This window comes from Triturus cristatus, chromosome 5_1, assembly GCF_964204655.1.
Source record: "Triturus cristatus chromosome 5_1, aTriCri1.1, whole genome shotgun sequence".
Taxonomy (NCBI): domain Eukaryota; kingdom Metazoa; phylum Chordata; class Amphibia; order Caudata; family Salamandridae; genus Triturus; species Triturus cristatus.
This window is the reverse complement of record NC_140587.1, coordinates 588,669,345-588,691,101: the sequence shown is the minus strand read 5'-3', so window position 1 is coordinate 588,691,101 and position 21,757 is coordinate 588,669,345. Positions and strand designations below refer to the sequence as shown.

The window sequence follows — 21,757 nt, the reverse complement described above, 5'->3', positions numbered from 1 at the left end:
GGCTCCTCATATAGTTACTTTTCTCAGATTACACCTAGCAGGTGCAGCATCAACATAAATCCTTTGAATAAGTGAAGAAGCCACTCCGGGTAAACATTACAAGCCTGACCTCACAGTTCTAAAGACTAAGGGCCCCGATTATGAGTCTGGCGGTCCATGGACCGCCCCACTCACGGGGGCTTGGCGGTCTCCCAACTGCCCTATCACTGCTAGGGCAGTGAGACTGCCACAACCCCGCCACAGCCGCCGTTCTCTGATGGTGTTGCGGCGGTCAGGAGGCCTCAATATGCTTGGCAGGACCGCCGCGATCCCACAAAGCATATTCCAAGTTTCCTCTCCGTCGGCAGTGTCATGGAGGTTCCTTCTCCATAAACACTGTAGCGGAGAGGAGACAAAGGTGTGCCTCCTCTGCATGGGGATGCACACAGGGGGACACAACATTTGCCTTGCTGTGTGCAGTCCTGAGTACAGGTTCACTGCTCCTTGTTATGGTTTTCTTCTAAATTAGGGACTTCATATAGGATACCTGAACGAAGGGGTGGGGGGGGGGGATCCCCATCACCCTTAATCCTTTCTAGGAGCAGCCTTTCTGTCCACAGTGACATGACAGATGCCTCATGGTTTGAGGTATGGAAAGCGTTTTTCTTGGGTGTTTCAAGTTTTTTGAGCACTGAAAGTCTCTACATGCACGAATCGACTTCCTGTGTTTTAGCCATGCCTATTGAAGTTCATCATGGCTGACAACTCCATCATTCACCCTTTGCCCTTCATATGCCTCAGAAGGAATGTCAATGGGTTACTTAACCAACTTATTAAAGAGAGTAGTTCTAAAAGCCACCAAGCACTATGGGGGGGGGGGGGGGGGGGAGGTTGTAGCCTTACGGCTACAGCGGTCGACCTTGAAGCTTGGGAACCGTGTTCGAGTCTCAGCAACGACGCTCCACATCCTGTGATTCTGGGCAAATCACTTAATCTCCCAAGCCTTTAAAAAACGGATGTGTCCATCTAGGTCAAAATTGGTGCTCATGTAAAGCGCTCTGATACCCAATGTCTCTGGTCTGCTTCACAACAGCCCACCATGAAGACTTTAGGGGGTTTAGGGAGTATCTGTTCCGGTCAGGTGACCTGCATATGGATTGACTGATTAGGTTGATATATTGTCACCCTTATCAAAGCTCTTTCTTCTTCTGCTGGGATCCACCCTACTGGTTTCCACCAGACTTGAGAATCATGGAGGGGGAAGACTGTACCTTGGCTAATGGACTCCACCTTAGATATATTTGACCCACTGCCCCTGAACCCTCCAGCCTGATTTCGCTTGTGACCTTTACACACTCTTTGGTTTTGTAACATGGCAATGTTTCCATCCCACCAAATTAAGCTACACTTCTTTCTTTGCACCCCATTTAAGATACTACTTTGTCCTAATGCTCAGGATTGAGGGTGCTCAGACCTTGCTCACCCCAATAGCTATTTAGCAATAATAATGTGGTGACCCGGTGTCCCTCAGAACCTGGGTATTGGTATTAAACAAAACAAATGGTTCTGTCGGGTTTATCAATTGCTTTTCAATGTTAAAGAAGCATACAATTTACTTATAACAGTATCAGAGATTTTTGAGAAAAAGTGTAACACACGGGTTAGATTGAAATCATCTATTTTAGGTTATATCAAATATTCAAGGCTGTAGCAATATACATATTTATTTGCAAAAAGGAATCCAGTGACTGTGGTGAAGGAGTGACATGTGGTGATAGGTGATGTATACAAAACACTATGTACAAGACATAGAATGATGGTGCAGTAAGAAAAGGAGGGGAGGAACTTTCGGTTTGTCTTTATAATTTTCGCACATTAGCTCCAAGGTCCATTTAAGGGTTAAACTACAATCATGGGTGATGTGCTGACATATATAATGCGTCGATGTTTTGACCCCATGCGTTGCGCAAATTGTAATAAGCGTCAAAGTGGGTCTTCTTCAGGACCAGGGGGGATAATGTGCAGTCTGTGGGTTAAATTAGAAAGACTGAGTCAGGTGTTTGTTAAAGGATAGAACAAAGATAGATTGTTCTAATGGGGTTGGGCTTACCAAGGTGCAGATTCTTTAATGTATCTGCGATGAGCGTCTGATTTCAGGTAGTGTTCCGTATGGATCAGCCAGAGGTAGCCTACAAAGTTAATAATCATTTAGCCACTCTCCAAGTGAAGAATTATAGGGTTAACACTGAAGGAGAACAAATCAGAGTTTAGACAAACCTCAATCGGTTTCTTTAACGATTTTAGACTTACACCGGTCGGTTGGAGTCTGTGGATGTAGCCAGTCGATCGTTTTACTGAAAAACATTAATGTGAGGGGATCGTAAATCACTAGCACTTGGGACGCGAAGGCGCGTTTCTAAGAGTATTGTCATTTCTCTCTCTATTTTCTCCTTACCGGGATCTGGCAGCACGCGTCCTCCCGTCTATAGCTCAATGTGAAGAGTGAGGCCGGGGAGGTGAGTTGGTATTTAAAGGCATTCCTGGCGTGCACTGGACGTGCACGTCTGCCGGTGCGAGTCATGAGAGCGCTACACGTCAGAGCGGACGAGCATGTGAGCTCGTAAGCTAGTAGTTAGGGATGTGCTTAAATGCAAGTATTGTGATTAGAAGTTACAGTAGCGCTGAACATGTGTGAACTTAAATCAAATTACGTTCCAGCAAATGCATTAATGGTATATCTATTTTTACCGCATTTGTGCATATTTACATTTCAATATAGTTGCAGCAGGACTAATCATGTGTCTGCATGCGTTTTAAAACACAACATATTTCATTCCAGCCAATTCATTAATGGCATATCTATTTTTAAGAGAACATTTGTGCACATAAGGACGGGTATTACATATATAATGCAAGGCATCATGCGAACAGGTAACATTTACAATCCCGCCAAGAATAGGTCTTAGAGCACGTAAACATTACTGCACAGATTATACTGGTTCTATTAGTGATTCAAACAGTTAGAGGTGTAATTCTAGAAGCAGTTCTCATATGGTTTACATAGTATGGGTCATGCATGTGACTATTCAAAGTGACATCACATGTCAGTGTAACATCAAGAGTGTGTATATCAGTGGCTAAAGATTATACGTGACAAACTAGAGGTGTTTCAATGATTATCACATATACGGGGTTAAGCTACAGGTGTGTGTTGATGGGCCTCTAGAGTTTTAAAGTATGACCGTTTGTTTGTATGTCTCCTCAAGCTCATTTAACCCGTTCTTCACTGAGTCTAGGAGATAGATCCACCTGCATTCCTTGAAGTTTAGCAGTTGGAGGGTGACCTTTTCAAGTACCCACCACCGTAGGTCGTTTGCGTTATGGCTGCTTTTGGAGAAGTGTTCTACCAGGGGTGCTCTCTGGACCATGCAGCGGATTCTACTTTGGTGTTGGAGAATCCTTGTCATGACCTTTTGAGTTGTTTGGCCAACGTAGATCTTGTTGCACGGGCATCCTATGGCATATATGACGTTCTGGCTATTGCAGTTGCTGTGTTGTCTTAGATGATAAGTCTTTCCTAAATGTTGGAGTGATGAGCCAATCTCTGCAAACTCACAGGCTTTGCAGGAGCTACATTTGAAGTGGCTGATTAGGGGTGGTAAATTGAGTTGTTGTCGAATGTCTCTTGGCTTCTCAGTTTCAAGATAAGAGCTTACAACATAGTCTTTGATGTTTTTTGCTTTTTTAAAGGCAAATAGAGGTTTCTCCTGGCTCTCAATTTCAGTGCATACCAGGTTCCAGTACTTGAGTAGGACTTTCTTGATTTCATGACTACGTGTATTCAACGTGGTCACACATACCAATTTCTGAATGTCTTCTGTTGGAGGTTGTATATCTAGGAGTGTCTGCCTTGGGCAATACCATGGCCTTTTCCTGGATCGATTTAGCAAGCTTTTCGGATATCCACGGTCCCTCAGTTTTTTGATGAGGATATCGGTCTCTTTATAGAAGTCGCTTCTTTTTTAACAATTTCGTCATAATCTTAAAAATTGATTGTCCGTATGGCAGATTATCTCAGACTTCTGGGATGGTGGGATTTCAGGGTGGTATTGCGCACTGTAGGTTTGGTATATAGTGTTCTTTCTTCTTCGTACTGTATAGTGATGTTCAAGAAGTTAATGGCCTCATTATTGTAGGCATTATTGTAGGACATGGTGAATTGTATGTCTGGACTGCGCGCATTCAGCCATGATTTAATTTCGGTTAGGCTTTGTTCTGTGCCGGTCCATAGCATAAGCACATCGTCAATGTAGCGCTTCCATACTGATATGATGTTCAAGTAGGGGTTAGTGAGGTCATACAGATGTGTATGTTCATAATCATCTATGTAGAGGTTAGCTAGGCTAGGGGCGAATCCAGCCCCCATAGCCACGCCTTTACATTGCAGATAGTATCTGCTTTGGAAGATAAAGTAATTCTTTTTCATGGCTATTTTGAGTAGCTTAACCAGAAATTCAGTTGGAATCCATGTTGGTGCTGGTCGTTTATCCAAGTTCCTCTGTACTATTTCAATGGCCTGATCTTGGGTGATGCTCGTGTACAACGAGGAGACATCCAATGTAGACAGAAACTGGGTGTTTTTATCATAAGGTTGGTTTTCCATCAATTGTATAGTGTGCATTGTGTCTCTTAGGTAGGAGCGTGTTTTCACCACGAACGGTTGTAAAAAGCCGTCCAAAAATTGATTGAGAGGTTCCAAGATGGATCCGCAGCCCGATACAATTGGGCGGCCAGGTGGATTTTATAGGTCTTTGTGGATTTTTGGTAGTGTATAGATGGTGGGTATTCTTGGTTCTGTTTTGTAAAGAAAATTGTACTTGTGTTGTGCCAGAAAGCCGTCTGTCAGGCCTTGATTGGTGAGGGATCAAATGAGCTCAGCGATTTCTCCAGTTGGATTCTTCATTTTTTTATAGTTCTCTTTGCAGCTCACTTGTTGGTTAATTTCTGTGATGTATGCCTGGGTATTTTGAATCACCACGGCACCACCTTTGTCTGCTGCTTTCACAACAATAGATGGGTTCTTGTTTAGTGAGTGTAGGGCCTGTAATTCGTCCTTGGTGATGTTGTACTTGATGAATTTCTTATTGTTAAGGAGATCCATAAATTCTTCCATCACGATTTTTTCGTACGCAAGGATTTTCTCACTCGTAAGGTATGCTGCAGGGAGAAAGGTCGAGGTAGGTCTTAATTCAGTGGCCGCTGAGCATTTGCTCCAGTTCTCATTTTTCTTAAAGTAGTATTTGAGACGTATTTTGCAAAAAAATTGCTGAAGCTCCAATTTAATATTGAAGTTACTGGGTGGAGCGGTGGGGATGAATGATAAGCCTTTGGATAATACAGCATGTTCATTTTGTGTTAATACGTGATCTGAGATGTTGATGGTGTCTTTTGGGTTAGCTTGTCCACTTTTATTCGTTTTGATTGTTGTGCCTCCTTCTGCTATTGCAGCGCTTTCTTCTGTGGTCAGATTTGGAGTTTCTTCAGGAGCATCTGTGTTAACTACCAAGCTTTCTGGTAGGACATTGTTATCATCAGCATCTGGTAGTCTTTCTAAAAATTCCTCTGGTGGAGGTCGTTCTTGTTCCGTGACGATTTCTTCAGTTATTACCACTTGTAGGTCTGTCTCCTTGTGTTGATCTCTCCATGGTTGTCGTTTCTCTGGAACCGTACTCTGGTGTTTCCACGTGGTCTGTTCTGTCCTCGGTTCCATCTTTTTGGTCTGTCCCAGTTTGTATCTCTGCTCATCCATATCTGCTCTCCTAAAAAAGGAACACTGTCTTGTGATCCTTGGGAGTGTTGTGCTTGTTGGTATGTTCTGCTATCCGTGCTAGTTGTTGGTCTCTGTTTCCCTTCCAAAGGATGAGTTTGAAAAGTTGGCATATCTTCAGTATCCTTGTCTACCACGGCTGATGTAGAAACCTTGAGAGTCCTGCTCATAGTAGTCGTCACTCAAGTATGGGTAGGTTACTTGCTTTTTTTCAAACTGGGGCGCCGAATGCCCCAGTGCCGGAAGCACAGCTGCGTTTGATGCATCACAAAACAATGCCACAAATAAACTTATTTTCTTCAATGTTTTATTTGCTTCTTCAATTTTTTCAGGTTCGAGGCATGTGGGCTGCTGAATTCATATCTGTGCATAGATCGCCGTCTAGTGTTGGGTCCGGATGTTTGCACGTTGTTGTCCTGGAAGAGTCTTCGAAGTATCCTGGGATAGGTGACTCCTCCCCTGGACTACAGTGCGCATGGGCATCCTCTCCATCCTCAGATTGTTTTTTTCCGCCATTGGGTTCGGATGTGCTTATCTTGACTCAAGTTAGGAAAAACTTTTTCCAGGCCAAAAGGCCTTTAGTTCGCGTCGGTACTGTTCCCGATCGGTATCAATAGTATCTTTGTTAGTTTACTAACCTCCAGAACCAACTTTTTCGCATCTTACCCGACATCGACGATGGAATCGAGGACACCATTCAAGCGGCGTCCTGTATGCAATGCGAAATATCCCTATGTCGACGTCTACCCGGTGTGCAACAAATGCCTTTCACCGGATCACGACGAGTCTACATGTATGGCCTGTGCCCGATTCCGATCCAAGAAGACTCTCCGGAATCGACGAGCAGCGAGACTCGAGGCGCAGCAAGCGGCACCGGCCCCGACCAACATCTTCAGCGCCTAGGACGAAGATGTCGAAGACGTGGAGAACCTACCCTCCAGCCCCGCTTCCGAACACGACTCCGGCTCTGAGGACGTCGAAGAACGACTCTTTCACAGAGATGAAGCCGACACCGAGGTAGGAGACTACGATGAGGCCTTAGGGGCCGAAGAGAGTAGCTCCGGTGACGAGCAAGGCCTACCCGTACAGACTGAGGATATCCCAGTGCGCCAGTCTATGGCTCCGGTCGAGGGATCGCCTTCGGGCCTTACCCAAGACCTATCCCGCAGTTCTTCGGCCCCGCCCTCTGGCCCGGCCTCGGACATTCAGCGGCATCCATTACTACCCAAACGGCTGGTTTCCCTTCTTCGAAACCGAAACCGAAAGCTGTATTGGTTCATCAGAAACCAAAACCAAAAGTGACGCTGGTCGGATCGAAGCCCACCACACCTTCGACGCCAGCAAAACCCGTCGGCACCGACCGCACCAAACGAGACTTCGGTGCCGAGCTTGCAGCAGCCGACGTCGGCGCCGACACACGGAAAAAGACCTTCGGTGCCAACAAACCTACTCGGCTCCCGGCACCGAAACAATCGGCTCCGACCACAAAGGTCAAACTAACTGCTGCGTCTCACACCGCTTCGACAGCACCACCAAAGGCACACTCATCGACGACGTCGACGGCTACTACCGCTCCTCGACTCGATGACCCACTGGCGCCGAAAAAGTCCACGCCCGCCTCTACAGAACCGGTCGGCGCCAAAGAATCGATGGCGCTCCAGGTGCGGCCAGTTGCTGCGTCCTTGCAACGCATCAAACACAAGGCAGTCCTCCAGGACACGTCAGGCTCCGAGCCGATAAAAGCTCCAACAGCCTCTTCGGCACCAGCCAACATCACTTTTGGCCTGCCGCCATCCACGGCCCCAAAACTGTTCCAAATCAGAACACGGGTCACCCACACCACGATCACGCCTGCCGAACGCTCTCCTGCAGAGACGTCACCATCACACATCATCGACGCCGACACCGGCAGGATGATGCTCCACAAGAGGAGAATAACTTCCGAGCCAGCTTTGGACTCCTACCGGATCCCACTTAAGAAAAAGCTGCCAGTGGCTTCGGAATCGGTTCTTTACGAACCTCTCCATTCCTCTTACCAGGATCCACAGTCCTTCTCTCCCACACACTCCGAAACAGACGTTTTGGAGGACTACATAGGTGACCACGTCCCCTACCCCGGAGAGATGGACCCTGAAGGCCAACAGGACCCTGACCAAGCTTGGGATGACCCTGTAGACTCTGGTGCACCTATGGATACACAGGACCCGCAACTCTATGGAGCAAAAACGTCTCCCACAGAGGACACTGCCGCATTCAACGCCCTCATTGAACGTGCTGCGGCCAATCATGGTGTGCAACTCCACTCTGACACCGTCGAGGACGACTTTCTCATGGATACTTTCGCATCCTCAGAAAGGAATATAAAAACTCTACCCATGTTGAAGGGTGTCCTCAAACCAGCAAAGGACATCTTCAAGGAACCCACCAGAGCAAGAGTAATAAACCCCAGGATCGACAAGAAATACAGGTCGGCGCCTGGGGACCCTACCTACATTAGAGGCCAGTTACCTCTGGATTCCATAGTAGTTGCGAATGCTCGCAAACGGGCACACTCGCAAACAACAGGTGATGCTCCTCCCCCGGACAAAGAGTCCAAGGTGCTAGAGACCTCCGGCAAACGGGTTGCGGCCCAGGCAGCTAACATATGGCGCATTGCCAATACTCAGGCGCTCCTCGCTCGCTACGATCGAGCACACTACGACACATTAGAAACATTACTCCAACATCTCCCTGACCAATTCAAAGAGGGAGCAGAGATCCTCATCAGGGAGGGACAACTCTTCACAAACGCATCCATTAAGTGCGTACTGGATGCCGCGGATACAGCTGCCAGAGCCATAAACACTAGCGTCATGTTGCGACGACACGCATGGTTACGAATCTCCGGATTCAAACCTGAGGTACAAAATAACATCCTCAACCAGCCTGTAAACCCAGACTACTTATTCGGGCCAGAGGTTGACACCACCCTAGAGAAAATAAAAAAGGACACAGACACTGCAAAGTCCATGGGGGCTCTCCAAACGCAGTCCTTTCGGAGCGGCTCCTTTCGTCGCCCCGGAAATAGAGGAGCAAGTAGAGGACAGGGGTCACAGCAAACCTACAACAAGGGAAACACACAGAGTTCCTACGATAAAAACACCCGGGGTGGTTATCGTGGCTCAAGCACAAAGGGCAGAGGACGCGGATACGGCAACACCAGGTCCTCCCCCAAGAACAAACAGTGACGCCCTCTCCCTTCCTCCCGACCACATAACACCTGTCGGGGGAAGGCTACAAAGGTTCCTGTCCACGTGGAACTCCATCACCACGGACAGGTGGGTCAAAGATATTGTCAAACACGGTTACTGCCTAGAATTAACCTCAACTCCACCCACAATACCTCCAAAACACCGTCCTATGTCCTCAGAGCACTTAACGCTCTTACAGCAGGAAGTGCTAGGTATGCTACTAAAAGGCGCAATAGAGGTCGTACCCGTCCACGAGCAAGGTACGGGGGTGTACTCCCTGTACTTTTTAATACCGAAAAAGGACGGGTCACTCAGACCTATACTAGACCTGAGACCCCTCAACCGCTACATTCTCTCCGAGCATTTTCACATGCTCACTTTACAGCAAGTCCTCCCGCTGCTCAAGCAGGGAGACTTCCTGGCTACACTGGACCTCAAAGATGCGTATTTCCACATACCCATTCACCCCTCACACAAAAAATACCTCAGGTTCACTGTTCAGGGGCAGCACTACCAATTCAAAGTCCTTCCCTTCGGCGTGACAACAGCACCCAGAGTTTTTACAAAGTGCCTAGCTACTGTGGCTGCACATCTACGGAGGCAGCACATACACGTCTACCCATACCTGGACGACTGGCTTGTTCAAGCAAAGTCAGCCCAGCAGTGTGCCAGCCACATGTCCCGCACCATTCACCTCCTTCACAGTCTGGGGTCCTCACTAAATTACCCAAAATCCCATCTCCAACCCGCACACGTACAACAGTACCTAGGTGCGACTATAGACACTCTGGCGGCCACGGCTCAGCCAAATTTAGTGAGAATCAACAGCATGCAAATGCTGATTTCCAAGTTCAAACCACAACACTCCCTTCCCGCGCGAGTGTTCATGCAGTTGATAGGCATGATGGCCTCCTGCATTTTCATAGTCCCACACGCGAGACTACATATGCGCCCGCTTCAGGAGTGCCTAGCACGTCAGTGGAATCAGGCTCAAGGACAGTTGAAAGACCTAGTGTTGGTGAGCGGTCGGGCATACAACTCTCTGCATTGGTGGAACCCACAAAACCTTTGCAAGGGCCGACCGTTCCAAGAGCCTGTTCCACAAATAATACTGACAGCGGACGCGTCTCTCCAGGGATGGGGAGCTCATGCACTCAACTACACTGTGCAGGGACTATGGACAACACAACAAAAGAAGATGCACATCAACCTTCTAGAACTGATGGCAATCTTCCTGGCTATGAAAGCATTCAAAGTACACTTGTGCAACAAAGTCGTGTTGATCCGGACGGACAACATGACCGCCATGTACTACATACAGAAGCAGGGAGGAACACACTCTCCACAGTTGTCTCATCTGGCTCAGAGCATGTGGAAGTGGGCCATTCAGAGGAACATGTTCCTCATGGCGGAACACCTCCCCGGCAAGGACAACCAGATGGCGGATCTGCTCAGCAGACACAGCCACCAGATGCACGAGTGGGAGTTACACCCATCAGTACTCCAACCGTACTTCCAGCAATGGGGTCATCCAGAGATAGACCTATTCGCCACAAGCGAAAACGCAAAATGCCAAAGCTTTGCCGCTAGGTTCCCACATCCACAGTCGCAGGGCAATGCGATATGGATGAACTGGTCCGGCAGATTTGCGTACGCTTTTCCCCCAGCGCCGTTGATACCGCTGGTGGCTCGCAAACTCAGACAACACTCCCTGACAGTCGTCCTGGTTGCTCCAACGTGGGCACGCCAGCCATGGTACACCACTTTTCTCGAACTTTCCGTGGTGCCGCATCAAAGGCTGCGGATCAAACCCGCGCATTTGACGCAGAACCATGGAGAGATTCAGCACCCAGATCCGCAACAGCTGAACCTGGCAATCTGGCTCCTGAAGTCCTAGAGTTTGGCTACCTAAACCTGCCACCTGACTGTATGGACATCATTAAGGAAGCTAGAAGACCCACTACCAGAGCTTGCTATGCAGCCAAATGGAAAAGGTTCGTCATTTATTGCAATAATAATGACATTAACCCGCTAGACGCATCCATCCAAAACATAATTTGTTACCTCTTACACCTATACCGATGCAATCTGGCGGACACCTCTATACGTGTCCATTTGACCGCAATATCAGCCTATCTCCAGACAGGCAGCACCTCTCTTTATTCAGAGTGCCTGCCATCAAAGCATTCTTGGAAGGACTCAAACGAGTAATCCCTCCACGCCACCCTCCGGCTCCAATGTGGAACCTCAACTTGGTCCTCACACGACTGATGGGTCCACCCTTTGAACCTCTACACTCATGCGAGATTCAATTCCTTACCTGGAAAGTAGCTTTCCTAGTAGCGATCACTTCTTTAAGAAGAGTTAGTGAACTCCAGGCACTAACCGTTCAAGAGCCATTTATACAGGTTCACGCCAACAGGGTCGTACTACGTACCAACCCCAAATTCATGCCCAAAGTGATATCGCAGTTCCACATGAATCAAACTATCGAACTGCCTGTTTTCTTTCAAAACCCACAAACTGTCGCAGAAAGAGCACTCCATACACTAGATGTGAAGAGAGCCCTCATGTACTATATTGGCAGGACTAAGATCTTTAGGAAGACTAAACAACTTTTCGTTGCCTTTGCCCCACACCACAAAGGTAACGCTATTTCCAAAGCAGGTATAGCCAGATGGATCGTTAAATGTATTCAAATTTGCTATCAAAAGGCTAAACGCACATTAACGATTCCCCCACGAGCCCACTCAACACGTAAGTTAGGGGCCTCCATGGCTTTCCTGGGAAACATCCCTTTGCATGATATATGTAGAGCAGCCACCTGGTCCACTACACACACATTTACCAAACACTATTGTGTAGATGTGCAATCAAAACAGCAGGCAGCTGTAGGACAGGCTGTTCTCAAAACTCTTTTTCAAACCGCTGCAGCTGGCACTGGTAGCCGCCGCTAATAGGAGGTACTGCTATGTATTCTATGCACAGATATGAATTCAGCAGCCCACATGCCTCGAACTGAATATGCTACTTACCAGTATGCATCTGTTCTTGGCATGTAGGGCTGCTGACATTCATATCGCCCTCCCTCCTCCCCGGCGCCTGTAGCAGCTGCAGCTCTCAGAATTACTGTAAGCATGGTCATCACTTTCTGTATCTACTCCATCACTGCCACAATGGCGAAAAACAATCTGAGGATGGAGAGGATGCCCATGCGCACTGTAGTCCAGGGGAGGAGTCACCTATCCCAGGATACTTCGAAGACTCTTCCAGGACAACAACGTGCAAACATCCGGACCCAACACTAGGCGGCGATCTATGCACAGATATGAATGTCAGCAGCCCTACATGCCAAGAACAGATGCATACTGGTAAGTAGCATATTCATTTCTCTTTAACCAATGTTTGTCCAGTTGTCACTTGAGAGACGCTTACGCTTTTCGCTATATCCTTAATGCCACAAAAATGCCAATCCAGGCCTTATCTTGGAGCATGGAGCGTACATAAGTATTCCTCCACTGTTGATTCCAATAACCCAATGCATTTCGGCCTTTGCTGGCCCTTCGTCAGGGGTGCTCTACAAATTAAAACATTAATGTTAGACTGTGCGTTTCCACAATTATAACATGATACCTTTTGCACTACATATTAGGAATCCATGCCATGGATTCCAGCTCACCCCTTATTCAACGTCCTCCCGCTACTTGTGTAGCTCCATCGCTACCACTACTTCGATATCCTAAAACACCAACATATTTCCCACTAACACCTTTACAATCCTAACTGACCAGTACCCATGACAATACAAAACAAGTGTCTAAAGCAACCTCACAATCTAGCTATTACCCCACTTCATGAGATATTCCGTACTGACCCATACCTTCAACAAATAATCTGATGAACATCCTTCAACCGTGTTCATAGCAATCCAAATCCTCCCCTCACACCTATCCCTACTTATAGCACCTGTAACATTACCTCGCCCCTCCGTCGTGCCCATTATCCATTGGCTCCTTCCGTTCCCTCTCCAAGTGTAATTGCACTATCTTGCCACATCTCTATAAGTCTCACTCTAATCTTGTGCAAATCATATTAAACACTGTTAGCTTTATCCTTGGTTTCACCTCTAATTACACTCGTGTGAACCTTCCTGTTACCCGTGTTAACACCGACTCTTATTGCCCGTCAGTATAACTCCACCAACCAAAGTAATTCCTTTCTGCGCCTATCGATATTAACCACTTTCCAAAACACCTTATTCATACAGAAATCCGCTCCATAATTAATTTTGTAGTTTACAAAACAAATGTTATTGTTAACAAAATAAATTCCCTCACAATCACCCTCACACAAGCGCTATCGTAACCTCATATACTACGAATCCCATAAGCCCCTACGTGTGTCATGGCCAAATGTCTCCATGTTGATTTAAAACCTCTTATGGTATCCTCACGGTGTGCCTCGTTGAAATGCGTTTCAAAAGTACCTTGTTGTACAAACCCAAACATTAATGCCTCGCTCTTCCTCGATATCGAACTAAAGTTGCCCCGCCCACCCGCTGATGTCATCTCTGACGTCAATTCATCAATGTCCCTCGTTTGATATTAACATGAGCTGATGATAAAAAATAGGTTACTTTCTTGTCATATACTCTTGTATCTATATTGAGCTTGTCAAGTTTTTTGTTGAGAGTGATGATATTGAACTCTGCCAATGTCTTTTCAGTTCGTTCCAGGGCCTCCTTAGCGTTTGAGACAGTTCTATCATCCAAGATTTCTCTTTTCAGATCTGCAATTTCTTGAGCGAGTTTCTTGACATACTCAAGTGTGGTCTCTACTCCCAACACCATCCAGTGTCGTGAGCAGTTGTTTGCAACAAAGGAGAAACCCTCCTGGAACTTGGGGATTCCTATGAAGATAGCTGGTTCGTTCCTCACCTGCAGGCCCTTAGGTATTATGTTGGCCTGAAGGTACTTAGTTAGAAGGTGACCATGTAGGCGGGAACAAATCAGTTTCTTTTCTAACCTCTCTAATTTGGAGATTTTCTCATTGAGTGTGGTGTCAAGTGGCGCTGCCCCTGATCCCAGGGGATTAAGCTCACTCTGTTCCTGAATTCGTTTCGCTATGTAGTCCTCGCTATATGCAACTGTTTCTCTGTCTGACATAATAAGACGACTTTTCACGGTGTAGTGATTCGTTTACAAGAAACCCTCGCAGGTCAATACCTGTACTGGTACATTTAGCAATAGCTAGGCTTAAGGGACAAATCTGCGAAGGCTACTGTCTAGGTGGCTTAGGTCTTGGTAGCTCAATAAAGGCAGAGGTCAGAGAGAAGCTGCAAAAAGAAACCACCCAACATTTTGAGTCTGGGTCAATAGATTCTCATATTCCCTTTTGGGGGGTGTACACAATTCGGTTGAGGGGCTATGTCATGAGCACTGAGTGACATTCCAAGCTAATCGTAGCCACCAAAATCACCTTCCTAGTAGCAGCCGTGCTGGAATCAGAAGCCAACTGAGAAAACATCTCTGAGGCAAATCTCCTAGAATTGATTCTGGTGAAACTTCAGTACCTGCAAAGTATGGCTTTCCGGTCAGGGATGAAAGACAGGCAAGCTGCTTCGTTGGTTGTGCCACAGGGAGGAAGAACACGTCTAAAGGGGAACTCCCGAAAATGTGCACATTATCGGGCCTTGTAGTATCCCTCATTGAACATATATACTCTATGCTGTAGTAGACTTATACATGTCCTCTTTTCAGCTGTCTCACCTTCTGCAGATGTGTAGAGCCCTACTTGACTTGGAACTAAAGACAAATTAGGAAATCTCAGGTGCTGTTGACCAACTGTCATCAGGCAAAATACCAGGACACATTGGTTTCCAAAACCATTTTTCTAAATGTTTAGGCTGTTCCCTAGCCCAACCTCTTTGTGCATTATTTATGGCTGCAAAAGAAGAGGGTGGTTTCCTGAAGGACTTGTGAGGATTATCGTCCTTTTGAAGACTAATCATCTGGTCAATCACACAGGCACATCAATTCACTAGAGGAGGAGAGTCCCCCATCAGTGCTGAGGCTACGATTGTGGCTGAGGACTTTGCAAATCTCCTCCTAAATGTGATTTGTGGTTTCGTGCCACATAGGTCCACACTCTTTGGCATCTTTTCAATGTGTTAGTCCCAGTAGATTTATGTGAACTTCTGGCATTACTACTTTAAAACTCCTAAATGACCTTTGACAACCTTGCATGGGATTATATATTCTCATTACTCCATAAGGAGTTTTGGCCTGATCTTTATTTGCTTTGTCTTTGTATTATAATGGAACCAAAGTGCATGCGAGAGTAGGAGGAATTTTGTCTGATTCCATCCCTATCAGATGAGGCACCTGCCTCCTTGGAACCTTACTATACAGATTTTAGATGACTTTGTTTTTTATTCTGGACTTCGAGTCAACTGGTTCAAATCCGAAGTATTCCCTTTTCATTCCTTGACAGATGTTGCTGTCTAGACAAACCAGGCACAAATCAATAAGTAGTTTTAAATACTTGGGTACCGGGTAGCCAGCAAGGAATCGGAAGTCTTGTCAGAAATGTCCTTCCTTCCTCATCCGCTTTCTGAAGTATTCCCACCACTGATCGTCGCTTACTCTCTCCCTGATATGAAGCATAGCCCTCCGAAGGGTACTATGTCTTGCAGACCTATATCTTCTGGATTCCCTCGTCCTTTTATATTGAGTATTACCTCCTTCATGAGGTCCTTCCTCGGGCAGAATGGAATTCCAAGGAAGGTGGTGGAAAAATGCTACAGATCCACGTATAACTGATTGCTCAGGTTGGCTGACTTTGTCATATCAGGCTACCCACTTAGCTTTCATTTTTTAATATCTTCATGGCCCAGCCTGTCATCAGCATATAGAGCAGGACTGTGGTGATGGCAGATGTTCCCCCACTTCATTACTTGAATGGTGGGAAGCCTCCCTCTGAAATCCCCAAGTCGCTAATGTAAACTTGAAGTATGGTGAACCTCCTTTTGTACATTAAATGGGTGGGTAAATTAACTGAAGAGACCCCATCGTGACTGATAATCTGTTCCCTCAGGTATCTGCCCTTTTGTGGGGTGGAACACACTTGGGTTATTCTCGCCGAGGGCTGCAACCCTCCCAAACCAGTTGTGGTCATTTGTGACTCTCAAAGAGGAATTCAGGCTACTACACTCACAGGTCTACCTTTACCTCTACCTATAACTTAGACCAGCCCTTACTCCCTGCCTGGGCACTGTTGATGAGTTGCCTGCCTAAAACCCCTTGGAGGCTAAGCTTACTGTGTTGCATTTATCAGAGGGAGAGCAGATCATTCCAAAAATAATCTGAATACATTTGTCAGGCTGAGGTGTGCATTGGACGCTGACCTGGGTATTATGAAAAATAAAGATTGGATGTTTGCCTTTAACCCCTTCAGCGCTGCGCGGATTCCTCCGCGGTGCTGAAGGGTTCGAGCGCGGGCGGGGCCATGACGGAACGGTTCCGTCATGAGCACAGCTCAACCGATGCTCATGACGGAACCGTTCCGTCATGAGCATGGAAGGGGTTAAGCCACCAAGGGCTGTGGTTCTCACCCCTAGATAGTGCTTGATAGAGTTGAAATATTTACATCAAGTTTATTTTAGCCTCCCCTCCCCCCCTATCCTATATGCTGCATGTACAGACTGTCCTCCCATGCCTGCCTCAGGTGATTTCCTACATCTGCTTAGGTTGTGTAGATTTCTGCACCCTTTTTAGGATGGCATAGTAGAGGTCTTTAATGCTGCCCCTGGTCAATCTGTTGATCTCACCCGAAGACTGAATTACTGAACATCAATAATTTACTTGAGCAGAGAAAGCCCTACTGGGTCTTGGTACTGGTATTGGGATGTTGCACTGACTATGAGCAAAGCAATAGTCACTAGTATTACTCGCTGGAAGGCAGCACTTGATACCTGCCACCTTCTTGAACTTCCCATAAGACAGCCCAGACCTTTACATAAAAACTTGAAAAAAAATACATTTAAAAAAGTGATTTGCTACAGGTGCTCTGAAGAGGGGCTGTGGAATGATTAATGTTCACCATGGTGGGCAGTAGGCTTACTGCAAGATATTCCTATTAGTGGTTTATAATGTGATGGTTGTTGAAATTAGGATATGGGAGTTTTCTCGTTTTCCTCTGCTTAGATAAGTATGCCATTACTTCTTGTGCATTGTTTTCTTAATTTGCTTCTCTCTAAAAATGCCAATAAAAGTTAGGGGAAAAAAGTTTTGTATTGAAAGAATTATCATATAGCTTTTGGGACTTGACAGCTTGCTAAAAAATATTCTAAAAGTTTACTTTGAATGGAAAATGTCTATTTATTGTTCATGCAGAGAGGAGGTTGGTGATTACCCATAACTCCCATTCTCCACCTTTTTCTTTACTTTTTTTGGGTTGAAAGAAATTCCTTCTTGAGTGAGTCATCTTGTTGGTTTTCTCCGTGAATATGGCACTTTATAAATTGGCTTCTTTTTAGGCTCTGTCAGGCTAAATTATTCACAATTTCTTTACAGAAACCATGCTACGTATATACATTTTTACAGCTGAAGTGGTTACACGCGGTTCGCAGGAGATTTTTTGCTGTACCGAATGTTGAACTGGGTTATACGTCTAATTAGGATGGTTTTGGAACAGGCTGGACTAGCAATGGAATCGGTAAGTGTGTTAAATCATTTTTTAAAGTATGTTTTCTTTCTCTTCCTATTATGATTAATATATGGTTGGAATATAAAACAGCAACATACAAGGTTATGCAAAAAAAATGTGTATTTGTAGTCCATATTGAAATTGTGGTTCTCCTCTTCCATAATCCTGTCCCCTACATTTGTTTTGCAGGCTGTTGTCTTTTGTTATCTGATAAAATACAGTCAAGGCTGTAAAAGCAAAAGTAGGTAGTTTTTTCACAAAGTTGTAATGCACGCATGGTTTTTGAGACAGCATTGCTAGCAGATAGTTCTGTGTGCCTGAGCAGGATCGGTTCTATCTGGTGACCAGCTTAGATGTTGAGGGTCTTGATGTTAGCACCCCAAAACGTGGAAGCAAAATAACACGTACTGTGTGCCCAAATAAATAATATGAAGACGTGTTAAATGTACGTTGTGTAATTGTGCTTCAAAAGGCAACAGCTACATGAGCACCTTCTTTTACACAAGACAAAGGGGTTGTGATTTCAAACCAGCATTGGCATAGCCAATAGGTCTCGCTTGTGGGACCTTATAAGTAGTTTGTTATGCAGCACAATATCCTTGGTGCAACAACATCAACTGTTGCATGGCTAAAGACTTATAAGGTCCCAAATGCGAGACCTATTGGCTATGCCAATGCTTGTTATGGTTTAACATTATTTGACTGGCTGGCTGGTCATCACTCTTGGAAGCTCATTTGTGTTAATTGTCCAGTGAAATATTGTATAATTTTGTCTTCAAAACGTTCAAATTTGCGGCTCATAACATTTCTTAAAGACAGATGTCTTGTCAGTTGTGTACACTGTGCTGTGTTTTGTGTGTATGCCTTCTTATCTCACCACTTGCAACACAACCGTCATCTCACGGCTCCGGTGTACAACAAACGTCTGGTGTGAGGGGACAGCTCAACACTTCCGCTGGATTCTGCTCAGCTCTCTGCCTTTCTCTTTGCTTCCGTATTTTAGACCGAGATGTTGTCTGGTTGTAGGAACGCACCGATAGTTACCGTCTATTATCCAACACACCCCTAACCGAAGCCAGGTCTACGTCGGGGAACTGTGTTGGCAGTACTCTGACAGCCACGTGGCTTTGATGCGGAGGTGTGTGCATGAGGCTGCGGGAGGGGGGCAGGGGGGCATTATAGCGTATGCGGTTAGTAAGGCAACTAATACGTGTAATAGAAAGGCGTTCTATAGGAAGTGTTGGGTCGAAGGTGATCTTTGGGTCCGATGAGAGCCACTGATTGCAGATCGGACGTTGTGTGTGTCGCGAGGTGTGTGTAATGACTCGCTGGGCATCACACACAACATAATAGGCCTGCTCATATAGGTTCAAAACTAAAGCACACCTTCCAGGGACACGCCCTGCCCAGAGTACATTGCTGTCTGTGGGAGGGCTTATGGCTGCTCAGCGCTCCCAAAAGGGGTAATGTGTGCTCTATAGATGCTACTGTGTTTATGTGGTAGGAAGGAGTGTGTCCCAGCAGACTTGGTGCTGCCAAAGCAGTAATGCGCACGTCTGCCTTCCGAGGGCGCTGCAGGGTAAGTAGTGATGAGACGGTCCATTAAAAGCTACATAAACTTAGAGTCTCCGTCCTGCTGCTTGTCGGTTTAGCGTCGCATATGGATTTCACCTGAAAATGTCTGTATTGAAGTAGAGCTGGGAGGGTGTAATAGGCAAGGGGTTATACTACAGACTCGCACACCTGAGTGTTTTGCTGTTTGACCTGCGGTATTTGCTTGCTTCTGTTGTTGAATGTCTGCTTTAGGCTAGCGCTACGAAGCTACCAGGAAAGAACGAGAAAGCAAATATTTTTCTTTTATCCAGTATAATGTCCTGTTGCCTATGCACATTGCGTTTTGAGCAGGGGCCCGATTCGTACTGCAGGAGAGGGTAGATTAATCTAGAACACACTGTCCCTGTGCAGTGTTGGCATTCCAAGGATGCAAGCCTTCCCTTGTTGGACTGTTTTGAAATGGACGCCGACACACTGCTCTAGGCTCGACCTAACAATGGCGGAATATTCAAGCATAACAAGCATTGGCTGCGAGCGAAAGTGAAAGCAACGCGGCGGGGGAGGGGTGGGGTGGAGGAGCGTTAAGGAAGCGATCAAGTGAGAGGAAAGACGGATAAAGTTGGTGGTTGCGCGTGTGTGAACGCAAGCGCTAGGCCAGCCAAAGCAGCTTGTGGTAGCCGTTGTTAAAGCCCATACTAAATGTCTCTCCGTGCAGCGCATTCGCTAGGTCAGGCGAGACCTAAAAAGAAGAGCCCTGTAATTTACAGGATATGAAATGTGTGGTATATTCTGTTTAGCCAGATCTTCAGCTGGTGGATTGTTTCGAATGTTTCACTTACCAAGCTGCGTTTGCTTATCACTTAATGCACTCAATGAAAAATAAAGTCTTATTCATCAACGCATGATGAGAATCCTTCATGTGAATAATGCACTTTTTTACTTTACACTTCTAGATTGGGGCCAATTTGAATCTTGCCCTCAGACACCGTCGTTGGTGGCAAACAGTCTCAGCCTATGGATGCTTATAGCTGGTAAAAGTGAAAACAACAGATCTTAAGCCACATGACGCAGTGTGCTAGAGCAGAAACCTAAAATCCACATAAGGTTTGTCCTCTAAAGTGGTCTCATTTCCTTGTTCCACCTATCCCCATGGTTGCAGATTTCATGGTCATTAGTATTTCAAGGTCCATAAATATCCACAGTTCTGCAGTGCAGGGGTAAATGCTAGTAACTTTTTTTTTTTTTAAACAGTTTTTATTAAAAACAAAGGCAGCATCAGAGACAATAGCATTGACAATGTAGGTAAGCCAGTACATACGGTTACAAAGCAACCTCAGCGGTCATCAACCTCTCTGGAGTCCAGGGCATCCAAAACCAATCGTAGCCAATTGCTCCCCTTGAAGACCACCTGCGTGTCCCTGGGTCAGGAGTCTGCATATCATTCTGTCCATTCCTGCTCGTTCACCACCTGTGCCATCCAGTACTTGGCTCATCCCTCACCTCCTGTCGGCCTTGCCCTCCTGAGTTCTATTGTCGGAGAGACACATATCTCTCCTCTGTACTTATTCCATTTCCCCCACTTGTGGTCCCATTTGCGCGGGCACCCCCTCCCTTTAAACACTGTTTTTTCAGCGAGCATGGCATGGTCCACATCCTTTGCCTAGTCTGTCATCATTGGTATCGAGGCCACGCCCCACTTCTGGGCAATGTTCCGCTTAGCTACACACCACCCCAATGTGGCCCATGCCTGCTCAGCCTGCGTGAGGTCCGTCGCCTCCCAGATATTGAGGAGACATAACGTGGATGTTGGGTGAATTGTCTTACCACACGTCCTAGTCAATTGCCTGGTTACATCAGTCCAATATCTCTGTATATGAGGGCAGCCCCATAAAATATGCAAGAATGTTCCCGTCTGAGCGCAATGCCGGAGGCAGAGTGTGTCAGGTCGTCTGTTAAGCCTGTGCAGCAGGGTGGCATCAAAGTACACCCGGTGCAGGATTTTAAGCTGCACTAGGCGAAGACGCATCGGTATAGCCACTTCTCTGGGTGAGGACAATGCCTCCCGCCAGTCCTCATCAGCCAATTCTCCTAGTTAATTTTCCCAGGACGCCCTGAGTTTCAACATCGGGTCTACCCAGTTGTTGATCAGCTTCTTGTATGTGAATGATATGGCCTTACGGTTCATAGGATCTAACAAGAGCCTATCCTCAAGGGGAGAGGAGTCCGGAAGGGGTGTATTTTTAGGAAGGGCCGATTCAATAGCATGGCTTATCTGTAGGTACTGAAACCTTTCCGACGCAGCTAATTGATATTTGGTCTGGAGTTCCGGGAATGATGCCTTTTTTCCCTTAACCCAAAGATCGCCCACCTTGGAGATTTCGTCATCTCCCACTTATCGAACCCCGCATATGCGCTGAGTCTCCCTAGAATATCCGGCTCCCATAGTGGGGTAGCCTTCGTTA

The 21,757-nt window shown here is 46.3% G+C and overlaps 1 protein-coding gene across 1 annotated transcript in view; it reads left to right on the top strand.

Moving 5' to 3' along the window:
- MTFR1 (mitochondrial fission regulator 1) overlaps window positions 1-21,757 on the top strand; it is a 310,359-nt gene that overhangs the window by 136,914 nt on the left and 151,688 nt on the right. The window contains exon 2 of the mRNA XM_085605528.1: window positions 17,609-17,750. Coding sequence (XP_085461654.1) covers window positions 17,685-17,750 — 66 coding nt within the window. The 5' untranslated portion in view covers window positions 17,609-17,684. The remainder of the gene's footprint in view (window positions 1-17,608; window positions 17,751-21,757) is intronic.